A 13,904-nucleotide genomic window follows, 5' to 3' on the forward strand; every position below is an offset into this window, starting at 1 on the left:
AGCCACAGTAACAGCACCTGAAAATATCAGGATAGGTCACCTTCAAAGGCTGTCCAACTCAACTTCGAAATGAAGCAGATTGGGAAAAACCTCTTAATGCAACTTGGTTAAAGTATGGGAAAGAATGAATAACCAAGAACAGTAGCTTCCTAAATTGCTGAATTTAAATCCATCAGTAGGATTTTGCCTCTGCCTTAGGAGTTTGGGGTTTTTTTTAATTAATGAATAAAAGCTCTCATCCTGGCTAAGTCAGATTTTTAAAGTTGTGGGACTATCAAGTTGTTTACACTTGCACTGTCATAAAAACAGACAAGACACCCTTATTCTTCTTCTGTTCACTGCTAACAACTCTCCTTCCAAACAAAGACATCAAGCAACTGGAAAAGTTAGCCAATAATAAGTTTGTGATTTGGATCTTGAAGGAAAAATAGCATACTCATGGTATTAATTTAAAATAAACACCCTCATTAGAGGCATGATTTTGAATCACTGCACACCAACCAGAGAAGGCATCACACTCTAATGGATGACCTAGCAGAAGTCAAGGACTAAAACATAGACGAGCTTCAGCTCCTCCTTTATGTCATACTTTAGAAATCAATTTTGGAAATTAGGAAAGAGATGTACAAAAACAACAAAGAAAAACAAAGCAAGGAATGGGATTACTAAAGCCATGCTTCTTTCGGTTTGTTTTAATCGTATGATGATAATCACATAATTTAACCTGCAAAACTGAATTACAGTCTACTGAATTTTAACTGAATTTGAGAAAAAAATAATAAAAGGGAAGCACAAGCTCCAGCCTCAATTCTTCCATTCATCCATTGCTGCTGTAGAACAACTTAAGTTTCATACATATTCCTGAAGTATAAACCAAATATGTACTGTAGAAATTCCAATATAACTACACAGTCCTAACAGGTTTTGGTAACACAAAGTGACACATTTCAGTACATATTCATAAGGGTTGGGGGTTATTATTGGGCTGTAATTGCAGTTGTTCTAACACCTAATAAGCCATGGCTGGAAAAACAAAGGCAGGTTAATTTGTGATTTCCTCTACTCATTCAGAGGCAAATTAAGTGTCAAACAGCGAATACAGAACATATTTCATTTTATGAGATTTTAATTTAATTCTGCACCATATCGTTGATGCCTTAATGTAGGGTGGTTTATCTAAGAGGAAGAGCAATTTATAAACCTCTTTCAATTGAAATCTTTAATGATAGGATACGATAGCGTAATTACAGCAATGCCTGCTAGTCCTACTATACATAAGCATCTGTCAGCAATTCCATCATAAACATAAACCCTTATTTTAAAGGTTTATAACTCAAATTATAAAATTTGGCTCCAGGCTGAAATTTGGGATGCAACAGTTCTGACCATCAGCAATTAAACTATAAGAATCACACACATAAATACATATACCTTTTTAGAGCTGCAAATATTTAAGAGCCCTGTAACATCTTTAGAATTCCTGCTTTCTTTTTTCTTTTTCACTTGGTCAGTGTTCAAAATTATGTGCAGACACTGTAGACAAGTACCATGCAGGCAAGGCCCTCTTCACATTTTTTCTGCACTTGTATTATACCTAAATTAATTCCACTAAGGCTAGACAGGTTCTGGAACATATTTCTAGGACCTTGGATAACTAAAATCGTGCCTTTTTTAGAATTTTATTTTTAATTTATATTACATACATACATTTGAGAGTACTACAACACTGAGGAGAAAACCACTCATACAATGAAGTCATTGTGAAGCTGTAGGTAAACATTTGCATCCTGACTGGTGTTCTTGCCATTTTCTCTCAGAATTCTCAAACACCATCTCAATCCAGTTCTTTCTTCTTATTATTTTCTTTTTAATGGATGCTAGGACACCAGTTCAAGTAATGGCTCCAAATGATCTCAGGTGAACCTATGTGATACTCACACCAGGCTCTGTAAAACTTGTAAGAAAACCACTGGATGCCTGCCTCTCATGTATGTACATTAAAGTATTTTCCTGAAAACAGCAAAAATATGACAAACCTTAACATTTACAAAGATGCTGAAGTCCGACTGATTTTTTTTTAAGTTGCTTAATTGCCTATTTATATTTAATTACACCAACCACAACAGCTCCAAGGGTCCTTTACAGCTCATCATTTCAATGGTCACATAAACCAAATGAGCAAAAGAATCAACAGAAGTTAATGGGAAAAAAATGGCCAATATCAAGGCTATTTTGAGTTTAAAGCTTGGGCTGATATCAGAGTGTATTTCTAAAACAGCTTCCTGGAGTCATATCACATCTGGCTAAGACCTCCTTGACTCTGCTGGGCCCTGCTGAATCACCACTTAATCAGGGAGCAGGGTTGCAGAGCACACAGCAGGGCACCTTTCCATAGAAGGAGCATGATTTTGGGGTTAGAGGGGACTACCCCTGAATGCCAAACAAGGCATGAAACAGGCACTTCCAACATCTTTTGGGCTCTTACAGAAATCCTGGCACTGAGAGCAGTGTAGACTGCTACTCCTGATTTCCCACTGTGACCCAAAGCAGGTGACAGTGGTCTACCCACCCAAAAGCTCTGCTGCGGGCATGGGGTGCCATGCTACGGACTGGGTTCATGGGACTGAGGCTTCAGAGAGGGCTCAGCTCAGCAAATGCAGTCAGGCAGGGTCCCACATGGCATAGATTTCCAGAAGCCTCTTCGAAGCTGGCAAGCAGTACTTGGTGTCTTGGATGATGGTCCTCTGCTGATGCAGGTTAAAACTCCCTACCCCATCTGCCCAATACAAAGAGAAAGGCAAATTCGCCACTAGCTTCAGAATGAGCATGATCATCTCCCCCAGCTCCCAAAAACAGCCATCCATGTAGAATATTGACTGCACTGCAAAATCTAGAATGACCCTGTAATGACTGTCTGAGCCTGCCACCTTCAGCTTACAACAGTATTTAGCAGAAAATTTAAGCATGTATTTGAGTGTATTTTATTATATGGTAGATTGTGGTGTAAATGATGATGCATCTGAGGAACCCTGAGGAATAAATCACAAATTTCTGTGCTCTCTCTTTCTATAAATACCCACTTTTCCTCTAATGCCCAAGAAGACTGCAACACAGATTTATTACCTACCTCCAGGCAAATCTGCTCTGAAATTACAATTCAGTAATAGAAGACTGACCCAAAAAAAACTGTTAGTAAAATATCATGTGTGTACTTGGGCATGTAGTTAGGATTGTTAATATCAATTAATTCTGCTCACAGAGGAGGACTTGTTTTAAAACAACTTCATTTTTCTTCTGCATATATGTAATTACACAGCTGTAACTAATAGCCATAGAAAAGCAATCTGCCACCTAAACAACTAGCATTATTCTTCAAAGTATTACTTGCGCTTTTCTTCTTGTATTTTCTCAGTGTGAGAGGTGATTAGTAGATATGATTAAATGTGTACATCAAGCCTTTTACTGAAGTACCAAGCCCTGCTTTTCGGCTCCATTTTAAATGGTATTTAGCAGTTTTCTGGACACATCTACTGGTTTATTCTGCAGTGCCGATAGCCATCTCCCCATATGGAGTAAGATAAAATTTATTTCTACAGGATTTCACCACTACCACCCTTTTCTAATGCATGTTATCACTGGTATTCATTTCTTTTATCTTTGTGTAAACCATGTGCTCTATCACATTTGCCATTTTGTTTGGGTGACATTCCCATCAATCAACCGATTGCCTTTATGTGCACACAACAGGGACTAAGAAAATTTACCAAAAATTTCATTATGCTTCATAGCAGTCACCAGGGAAAAAAACAACCTTTTTGGTTGTTTTGTAAACAAATCCTTGGCATGAAAGGAAATTTCAGCTATGAAGAATACCAAGCTTAATACAGATTAAATACATGTTTATCTGGCTGTATTTCACAGGGCTCAGCACTTTTTAATTTAGTCTTTATAGAATGACATAATACAGAATAAATGCCAGTAAAACACCCAGGTAACCCTTGCCAGCTACCTATTATAACAGGAATCCTCAAGCAACCAGCATGGGTTTTGCTTTATGAACAGATAGCCACAATGCTTTCCAAAAGTAAATCTCACACTCCGGCAAGACTGGAAACGGGCTCCAGGTGCATGGTTTCAAGCATTGCAAAGAGTCGTGTATTTGTCCATTCTTTCAGGAAGCAAGGGGAACATTGAATACTCACACATGCAGAGGAGGAATGGGAGATGGTTCATAATGGTAGCGTCCCTCATGATGTCTCGCATCAACTGGTACAGGAGGGTGGAATGCTGGAAAGAGGTGAGGTGGATCTGAAAAAACAAGCGAGGTTCCCAGATCTGAGTATCTCCAATGACTCTTTAAAAACAACATTCATAGACACAGAACAGATACTAAAAAGCATGTGTTAACAGTGCTACAATTTAGGGGTCACAATCTCCTTCCATGCTCTTGTCAGTCAGGTCTGTCTGAGAGGAGAATTTGGCCCACAGTGTTTGCATGAATATGTATTTACTAATTTTAATATTCTCTTTTTATAGCTTTAATGGAAAGGGGTGTAAAAAAAGTCTTTAATAAATAATTATGTGTCCATATGTGAAGCATCAGATCAAAAGGACCATCAAGGCTTTCATAAGCATTCCTGATTTATTTATTTAGTATTAAAACAAGAAAAAAAATCATCCCAGGACAAAAAGCCTAAGCAGAGAATACAATGCAGTAAAAAAGTATACCCTCAGAGATATACACACAATCCTAAGAGCAGAAAGCCAAACTGAAGTGACATGCTGAGAAATGTAAGTAAAACTGGAGTAAATCAGACAACGATGTTTGAAGAGAAATGCGACTGGGAAAGGCCATATTGCAGATGTTTAACTGCACCACACCAATGGCTGGACCTGGAGAAATGTCAGAGGGACTCATTTCATACCCAGCTCTTGAAAAGGAAGGGTGCTTTCCTTGTCCCCGTGACTGGAGACCCAGGGACTCATGGCTGCATTAAGCTCTCCTGCTCTATCTTCTCCATGGCTTTTACAGGATAGGGGATTTTGCAGCTGTCAGAACTCCTGTTCCCCGCTGTTTCTGGAGAGCCTTGGAGACAGGCTGACAAAAGGGGGAATGCACCCCCGATACCCCCATGGGCTCTGCCCTGAGGCGTCAGACACCAGCCTGCCCTCTCCACTGCTTCTGCAGCCAGACTGCCTCCCAGCTTTGACTGGCACAGTTCACACAGACCACAGCTCTCCCCACCAGCACACCGGTGAAATCCGTGTGCCTCAAAATGTGACACGCTGTTCACCGCTGCCTCCCAAATGAGATGTTAAGTACCTCCAGCAGCATGAAACAAACTGATCCTGCACAATCATTACCCAATTGCCACTATGGGTGATGTCATGTGTTTATCTGTCGTCAAAAGCTCAGAAGTACAGACATTAGGTCATGTCATGGATTTGCTAAAATGTTTCCAGAAAAAAAGAAAAACTCAATCATGCACTGGCAGTAAAACTAATTCTATTCCGGTTTTGCCCACCAACTCTTGAAGGTATCTTTTCTTTTTATTTCCTGCCTTTCCTATTCAGCAAAATGTAAACGTCCTCTTAGATTATTTGTGAAAGCATTTCCCTGGTTCCAACTAGAGATGGTCCAAAAAAAAAAAGTATTTTTCCTCATCATATCTGTAAAAAGTTGGGTTGCTTTATTATTGATTTTGAAGTAGGAGAAGAACAAGAGGAACAAACCTCATTGCCCTGAAGGAATACACACAGGGGAAGAACAGGAAATAATTTCTGAGGAAATATTCCCAGTATTTCAAGAAAGTCTGGAAACATCTGACACAGACTGCCCAGTTACATGGCTTGATTTTGTTAAAGGACACAAGCATGTGATTAGCCACAGCACATTTCAGCCATATACTGATTTAGGCACCATAAATGAAAAATAATTGTGGCTTATGATGCAAGCTGGGATCTCAAACTCATGGTATTTTTAAATATGGTTCTGCTGCACCAACTGGACCTTGGCATGCAATCTGTTATGAGCTTCAGTCCCCATGGTAAGCATTCATGGTCTTCAGTGGAGGTAAAAAATAGGTCACAGATGATCAGGAACACAATGTCATTGTCTGAGTGGAGGATGCTTGCTGCCACCTCTTGAAACATTCCTCAGCAGACACCAAGACAAAGGGGAAAAGGGGCATGGGAAGTGTATTTTAGCACATCTCCCTGCCTGCCCTCTTCCCTGCTAAACTGGTATTTGACTACAGCAGCATAAGCCAAAGGGAGGAGGTTTCCAAGCAGATGTCTGGCATTTTACAATACAACGTCTGCCATCAGTTTTTCAGAAAAAAAGGAAGTCACTCACACCCTCATGGATGCACAGGCAAATCCTTCTCTGCCCTATGTGTCTCCTTCCAGGAGTGAGTCTGGAGAGCACAGGTAAGACCATAGAGATTTTGCTACCCGTATTCATGTCAGATAGGATGTGGTTCACCCAGCCACAGACATGAAATCCCACTAAGGACGCTAAGCCTCCTCACTGTCCCACCCTCACCCAGCCTAAACGCCCACCCATTAAAGCAGTACTAGTAATTATGTGGTGAAATACCATTTGACCCTCCTCAAGGTATAATTTACTTTCCCCTATCTGAGAAATGGAAACTTAGTATTAAACAATGCAAAAAAGGTATTCTTCTCTGCGGGGCTTATGCAGTGCAGATCATCAACAAGTTTTATTTACGCATGGGCTATAAATCTCCGAGAACATTTTTCTGAGTCCTCTCACATTAAGCTCCTTTGTATATCTTGGTTGCATCTTGTTTGTAGTTTCCATCTGGGAAACAGCCGTACTCCATCACGGCACAGGGAGCTGTCTCCGTCAGCCCTGAGCCGACCGGAGCAGAGCTGCATATCAAACCCCAACATAATTATCCATCTCACAGTTTATTATTTACACATGAGCAATACAGCTGGTGAACATCATAACTCAAGTGTATGTGTAATAAGTTACTACACTGTAGCCATCTCTTGTTGCAACCCTTAAGAAAAACCACATGATGACTTTTCCAAAGCCAGGCTAAAACTGCTGAAGCAAAATAAAGTGCCACTAAACCTGGCTACCTCCTATTTATCATACAATTTCCTGACTGATGGTTCCACAAACCAGCTGCTAAGTGCTGTGTACTCTACTGTCAGCAGACTAACATGCTAAATGGGAGACAGGGAAAATAATGTACAGAATTATAGAACTGGTGGAGTCAATTTTACAGATGGAAATCAAATCCTGCCGTGTTTTGGTCAGCCCTCAGCACAAAAGTAGTAAATTCTACACGCTTGGGGGCCCAAGACCACTCCACTTTGAAAAGTACTGAATATTTATATGGAAAGACTCTGAGATCAATCAGAGAGCTGCCAAAGCACCCATTGTCCAGGGCTTCACTTGGAATTCAATTGAAATGGCATAAAATGTAATCAGCTGACGAGTATTTATATGAAAATAGATAACAATAAGTTTACAAAGCAGTAACTGAGGCTGTAGCCAGTTTCACACTGACTTTTCATATCCCACCCAATAACTATTTCATTAAAGGCACCATCAGAATATTAATGGCACATTCTGCCATGATTATTTATACTGTAGGTAAGTAAAGAATGAGGGAGACCAGTCAGACTAGAATTGAATCTGAACCAATCTGACTCATGGTTATTTGTGTGAGATGCCTTACCTATCTAGCAAACCAGGAGAAAAGCTCAATGTAAAAGACAGGATACCTGCTCTATGTTTTCATTCATTCATTTAAAATGTGAGGAACAAAACTCTCACCTTTAGAAAGAAGAAACTCCTCTCACCAAAACAAATCGACAAAATCTAACTTCCTATTCTGCTAGGAAATTACTTATCTTAAAAATCTTTAAAATTCTGGCTAAGATGCAAACTTACACAGAGTATGCCAGGCACTTTTCTTACAGACATCCAAATGCAACTGTGAATTCCTGGGCCAATGACATCCTCACAGAGACTCTCTGATGTAAGTGTACAGTACACAGACAGATGCTGGTTGTGAACTCGCAGCCCTCCATTTCAACTCAGTAGAAGTACCTGATTCTGTGCATAAATTCCACTGTTTCCAAGAATTTGTAAGGACACACCAAAGCACTGGAACACCTTGCTCACACATTGCTGAATTTGGTAGCTGTTGCTTCCTTCTGAAATCTCTGCTGCCTACTACTGTAAGCTTCCTTCAGATGCTCTACTATGTCCTGCACAGCCAGCGGGGTCTCCTTAAAACAAAGTGGGAGTCACTACTGCCTCAAATGCTACAAACTCATCAATTTTATCACAGTGAGATTTTCTGGAAAATATGTCAATTTATGCTGACTTTCTGTTGTGTAAAACCTGCCTTTTTATTTCTCCTTCAAGAATCATTCTTACCTTCTTAAAGAAGTGAATAGGATCATCTCTCTCCAATTACAATCATTCCCATAGAGGAAAAAAGAAGACTTACTCTTGTTCTCTGAAAGTTGACAACCTAGTCTCTGCTGCAGCATCAAGGGAAAGAAACTGGGAGAAAGGACAGGTATGTATGATCCTTGATGCTGAACAGCAAACCTGAATTGAAGTCTGATGAGATGCAATTCACAGCGAGACTTGTTGGAAAGGGGGATGATGCCAGCTGGCTCAAAGGTGCTGTGCAACACCTTGAGACGATAGCAGAGTGGTTAGGCTGCTACGAAGGTCACTGAAGTTAATGATAACTTTTCTGTACACTCTGTAGTCTCCCAAATAAGCCTTACTTAGGGGATCACTACATTTGGAAAGTTCAGCTGCGATGGTGATGCTAGTAAAACACTGCCCTCAGCTAGCTGACTTTTTTAAGCACCTTGTGATTCCTGCCAAATGATTGAGGGAGATGGCTGCCGAAATGACAGGCTGCATTTTTGACCACATCAAGAATACATCTGCTACTGTAGAAGATGCCTGCACTGGCTTGAACTCACCCAGTGTGGCCCCAATATCTGCACCTGTGTCGCAAGGTCAGGGCCAAGAAAACAGAGGTCTCAAGCCCAACACAGGAAGCCCTTGTTATGCTTCAGCACATTTGTCCTTAGGACAATCAGCTCACCAAATTACATGTCAGAGCTGAACCAGGTGCAAACTTCTATCTCAGATATAACTTCATTTGAGGTGAAGTCTCCTTCCTGCTTAAATCCATTATAGTCTTGAGGATGAACTTGACAGTACCAAGCTTTCACACCAGATGTAACAGACACAGTATGATGCAAAATATAGCCTTCCTGTTAATGTCTTTTCAATATGCAGGAGAGTTTTGAAGAGTCTGCCAGCAAATTTCTACACTTCCTTTGGTTCACAAGCTGATCACCAGATGAGAATTTTCTAATATTCAGCTTTGCAGAGTCCCTAAGGGCATCACTGTTTCTTCATGTACATTTGCTTCAACTGATCTGAACTTAATGGTATTGCCAGGTTTTATGGTAAGAATTAGGTTCTTAGTTGCCAAGCAAAGATCTTATTTTGGATTTCTTTTTAATTACAGCTTGCATTAGGGCTCAATAAGACCACATGTTGTCTCTGAGGGTTTTTTTAGTTCTCTTTCAATAAGGGGTGATTTATGTTTCCTATGTCTGCTTATACAGAGGCTTTACTCAGGAAGAAAAAATGACTGAGCCACAGCTACACGTTAATGCATGCACTTAACTTTGTGCACTTTGAAGAGTCTCCCTATGGTGACTGGGGCTGCTGCTTCAAGCATGGCTGGTTGCCATCTGAAGCACTGCTTGTTTGCAGGCTGATCCGCTGCCGTGCTACAGCCAGTTATCTCAGGATGGTTTTCCAGGCGTCTGTGTGCGCATGCACGCACACACTTCCAATGTGGCAACAGTCACGTTGACATGGACACAGCTAACTCACCATCTGACTTCTCAGAGAAGGGGATTCTAAACAGGAAAAAGGCAAAGCCATGGCAAAGCTGGAAAAAAAGTCAAATAATTGTATAAAGCCAAAAAATAGACAGAAGGAAACTGAGGAAAAGAACTTTTAAGGGGCAAGTTCTCCCCATTCCAGTAGCACTACATATTAATTGAGATAACATACAGTAGATGTAACACATTCAGAGAATAGACAATTTTCCATTGGATTGCTTCCCTTCCATGTGTCTGTGTGTTATAATGATGATCAGACTTCCCTCCTCTACCCTCTGCTGGTGCTCATAGAGCCTGTGTACTGATCTTAAAAAATAAACCACAGGAGTTCCAAGCCAAACCTCACAAACTAGAGCACACCTCCAGCTCTTGTTATGGCTGAAAAATAATTTCTATCTTTGCAAAAACAAAAATTAAGACTTTGGAGAATCTTAGATTCCTGCCATCCATTTTAATACTTTCAGTTTGTAAACCTAAACACCTTGTGGGAACATGTTTTATTGTTAGCACAACAACCATCATGCCAAACACTTGAGGGAGAAGCTGGAATAAAAGTTGCTGGAACTGATTTCATCAGCTGGCCCTGAGAGGTGTTTTTATATGCCAGATTTGCTGCAGGTATTGGCTAAATAGCTGCTGGATTGATTTCAGTTTGAACACTTTATTATTCCTTCCAGTCAATGCAACTCTGCTGTCTAAGGAGCTGGACTGCCTTCTGGAATACTAACTAAACTTTCTCAAGTCCATTCAACAGACTCCAGTGCTTGCTGCCATTTGCCCATCTGGAAAAAAAAAAAAAAAAATATATATAGTAAGAGACAACTCCCAGGGTAATAAATATATTGCATGTCCAAACACCTTGAAGAGAAGTCTCCAATTCTTTCAGAACAAAAATTATGATTCATCACAGCCCAGTGATTTGCAAATAACTGTTTCCACTGGGATGGATGCACTGGTAAGCAAAGAAAGAACTCCTTGCGCTGCTCTGATCAAGCAGCCATGAACTTGCCTGGTGAGTGGGGTGGGAAAAGCACTGCTGCCCCACAACCATCTTGGGGACATACATTTTTAGAGCAGAAAAGCCAAGTCACTCCATCAGCCCAGCTTTCCCAAGAACAAACAGCAGATTGGTGGAAATGCATCAGGAAATGCCTTCCACCCAAGAAACACTGGCTGCTTCATCCTATAAGCAACCTTAGAAAACCTTCATGGAGAGGAGCACAACTGCATATATCCAGCATCTGTACATTGGCCCATGATCTCAGGATAAGAGGATGACGATGTCTTGGCTTTACCATCCCATTACTCGGAGGTGTAATTGTTTCATCTAAAACAGCTGGCTCTCGGTACAGCACAGCTCATCTTTTTCATTACCTCTGGATCACATGCAGCATTTCTTAAAAAACTTAATAATGTGGTTTCTGCAAGAATATGACAAATTGCCCTCTGCCAGGAAGCTGACAAAAGAGATCCCTCCCTCTTCTACCTCCAAAGGACCCGCAGTAAAAAAATAATTCGGCTTCTGCCTTGCAACACAGTTGCCGTCTTGCTGTTCCTGCCCCTAACTTCTCATGCCACCATGCATCAGTGCAGCCTTCACCACTTCAAATTCCATCCCTAAAAATTATGAAAATCAAAATGAGCAACCTTGTTTAACTCTCAAGAATCCCAGGCATGTGGTTTCACCCAGTTGCTCTGGAATGCTTCCCACCTTTGATTACACATGTGTATGAAGGATCACATCCTCAGCATTTCCTCCTCTGCAAGCAGCAATAACTAGATCCATAACCACAATATATACAAAAATAATTTGCACCTATCTACCTGTTCATATCCATTTCTGTAGCACACTGAACATTCCAGTGAATGAAGATGAGCTACAAAGTGGAAACTGAGGAAATGAAAAGATTACAAACAAAATAAATCCTGATCCACACTGGAGAGAACTAAAGAAGTCTCACAGCAAAGCTTTCAACTCTAAAGAACTTCTAAGCAGAAGTTTAACGTGGACTTCCTGAACAGTAGGAAGGAGCTGCTGCCACAGATCAGCTTGGTTATTCCCTAATGCTCAACACAGCTCAAAGAAGGCATCTGAATGCCCTGCTATCAGCTGCACACATTAACTTAGCAATGACAAATATCTGTGAGAAGCAAAGGTAAATGTGGCTAAGGAGAGGCAACAGAAAGCTGGAAACAAGGGTGAGGGGGGGCAACTAGAAATATCCATGTATTGCTGCTGACTTGATGTGGGAACAAATAAAGACAAGCTGGGTAATTCAACAAGCTTTGGTGACATTCTTAGAAGTTTGTAAGACGCAGTGAGTCAGTCTGCAAACAATGGTTTGGAGACTTGTGTGCTCTTCTGTGTAGCAGAATCAAGTTTAAAAGCTATTTGAAAGGCCAAACCTCTTACAGTTTGGTATCAGTATAGCACAGTAAAAATCACTGTAGCTAAACAGATTTTCATCAGCTGAAGGTGTGAAAGACTTGGAAATAGGTTATACTTGGCAGGTTTGATTAGTATTTTATGGCATGATAGGAAGTAGAGAGGAAAATGTATAATTAGATCAATTATGTCTATTTTTAGGTATTAAAACTGCTCAGATTCTATGGGATGCACCAACAGATGAACACTTTGAGAGACTTCTTTTTCCATGCTGTTCAACCTGATTTTTAAAAATTTCATCCAAATATTCATAATTATTTAGCTTCTCTCTGGATCATCCTTAGCAATTACTCTCCTTCTGTGGTGTTGACATTCTTCAAGCTCTTGCAGATGAGCAGATAGTTATTACATGTGCTGTCAGGCCACTTGATAATATACATTTATTGCAACATTTAATCTCTCTGTCCATATTCTAAATTTATCATGGTCACTTGTTTCTGCTTTCTGTGTTTCTTCCAGCTTGGGTTGTCATCCCTGCACTCTTGGGCATCAGGTTCTCATGCAGGCTGACACTGTTTAGGAGGAGGCAGCCTTAGAAATACATAATAAAAATAAGCTATTTCTGCAAATTTCCCTTTACAGCAGGGGTATGTATTTCTTACACAGTGTCTCAAAACCATTATCTTTCATTTTTCCACTCTGAGACAATGCATTCATTATGTGGCAGTGACCTTACCTACCATTTCTAGGAGACTCCTGGTGCAATGGACACGGCTCAAGCCAAATAAAGTCAACACAAGCTGGCTCTTGGTTATTACTTCTTGATATTTCTAAATACTTGACTTTAAGCTGTTTTCTTCCTCCATGTTTTCTCATCTTCCCTCAGATTCTTAGAGAGCTTTTCCTCTGTATTTCATTTTTATGCTGGTTACTTTTAGTTTCAGATCATTACTGGAGATGGAAAGCACAGTGAGTTCCCTTAATTTGCCCTATTGACACTTATTCTAAGTGCTCACTCAGCCTATTTTTGAGAATGTCATATTGTCAATATTCCAATCAATCTTAGTTACTTTTACAAGCCAAAATTTGAAGAAAATATTTTTAACACAAAGGGCCATAGTTAAATTATGTCACTTCCCTGGGCCTCAGCCTGGTCACTGTTAACACAGAGATACCCTTTCTGAGACACTCTAAACCTCTTCATGGAAAAGTCCCAATAAAGAGCTAAAATTTTATTAATTCCCCATTATTTCTTTAATTCATTAAAAAGAGTAGCACAATTGCCTGAAACTTCTTGTTCTTTACTAATCTCTCTCGGCTTTTTTTCACCATCTTTTATTAAGTTCATTTTTTTCTTTAGACAACTTCTCTGTTTCCCACTACTCAAAAACAGGATGACAGTATCAGCTTTAGGTATAGCTACACTTTTTTTTTTTTAGGATTTTTGTTAGGATTTAGGATCCCCCCAATTCCTCTTCCCCACCAAAGGGCATTCTCTTTATGGGAAAGTATGGAAGTTCATCATAAACTCTTTTCAACACTTTCATCCTCTCTCTTGTTCTCTGCAGATGTAGTGGCAGGATCTGAT

At 40.1% G+C, this 13,904-nt stretch overlaps 1 protein-coding gene across 4 annotated transcripts in view; it reads right to left on the reverse strand.

The window, feature by feature from the left end:
- Positions 1 to 13,904, reverse strand: part of GLI3 (GLI family zinc finger 3) — a 208,558-nt gene that overhangs the window by 91,297 nt on the left and 103,357 nt on the right. For all 4 annotated transcript variants that reach the window (XM_017734631.1, XM_008633830.2, XM_017734630.1 and 1 more), the window contains one exon: positions 4,203 to 4,308. In XM_017734631.1, coding sequence (XP_017590120.1) covers positions 4,203 to 4,308 — 106 coding nt within the window. The remainder of the gene's footprint in view (positions 1 to 4,202; positions 4,309 to 13,904) is intronic.

Source organism: Corvus brachyrhynchos, unplaced genomic scaffold (assembly GCF_000691975.1).
Source record: "Corvus brachyrhynchos isolate BGI_N302 unplaced genomic scaffold, ASM69197v1 scaffold94, whole genome shotgun sequence".
NCBI classification, from domain to species: domain Eukaryota; kingdom Metazoa; phylum Chordata; class Aves; order Passeriformes; family Corvidae; genus Corvus; species Corvus brachyrhynchos.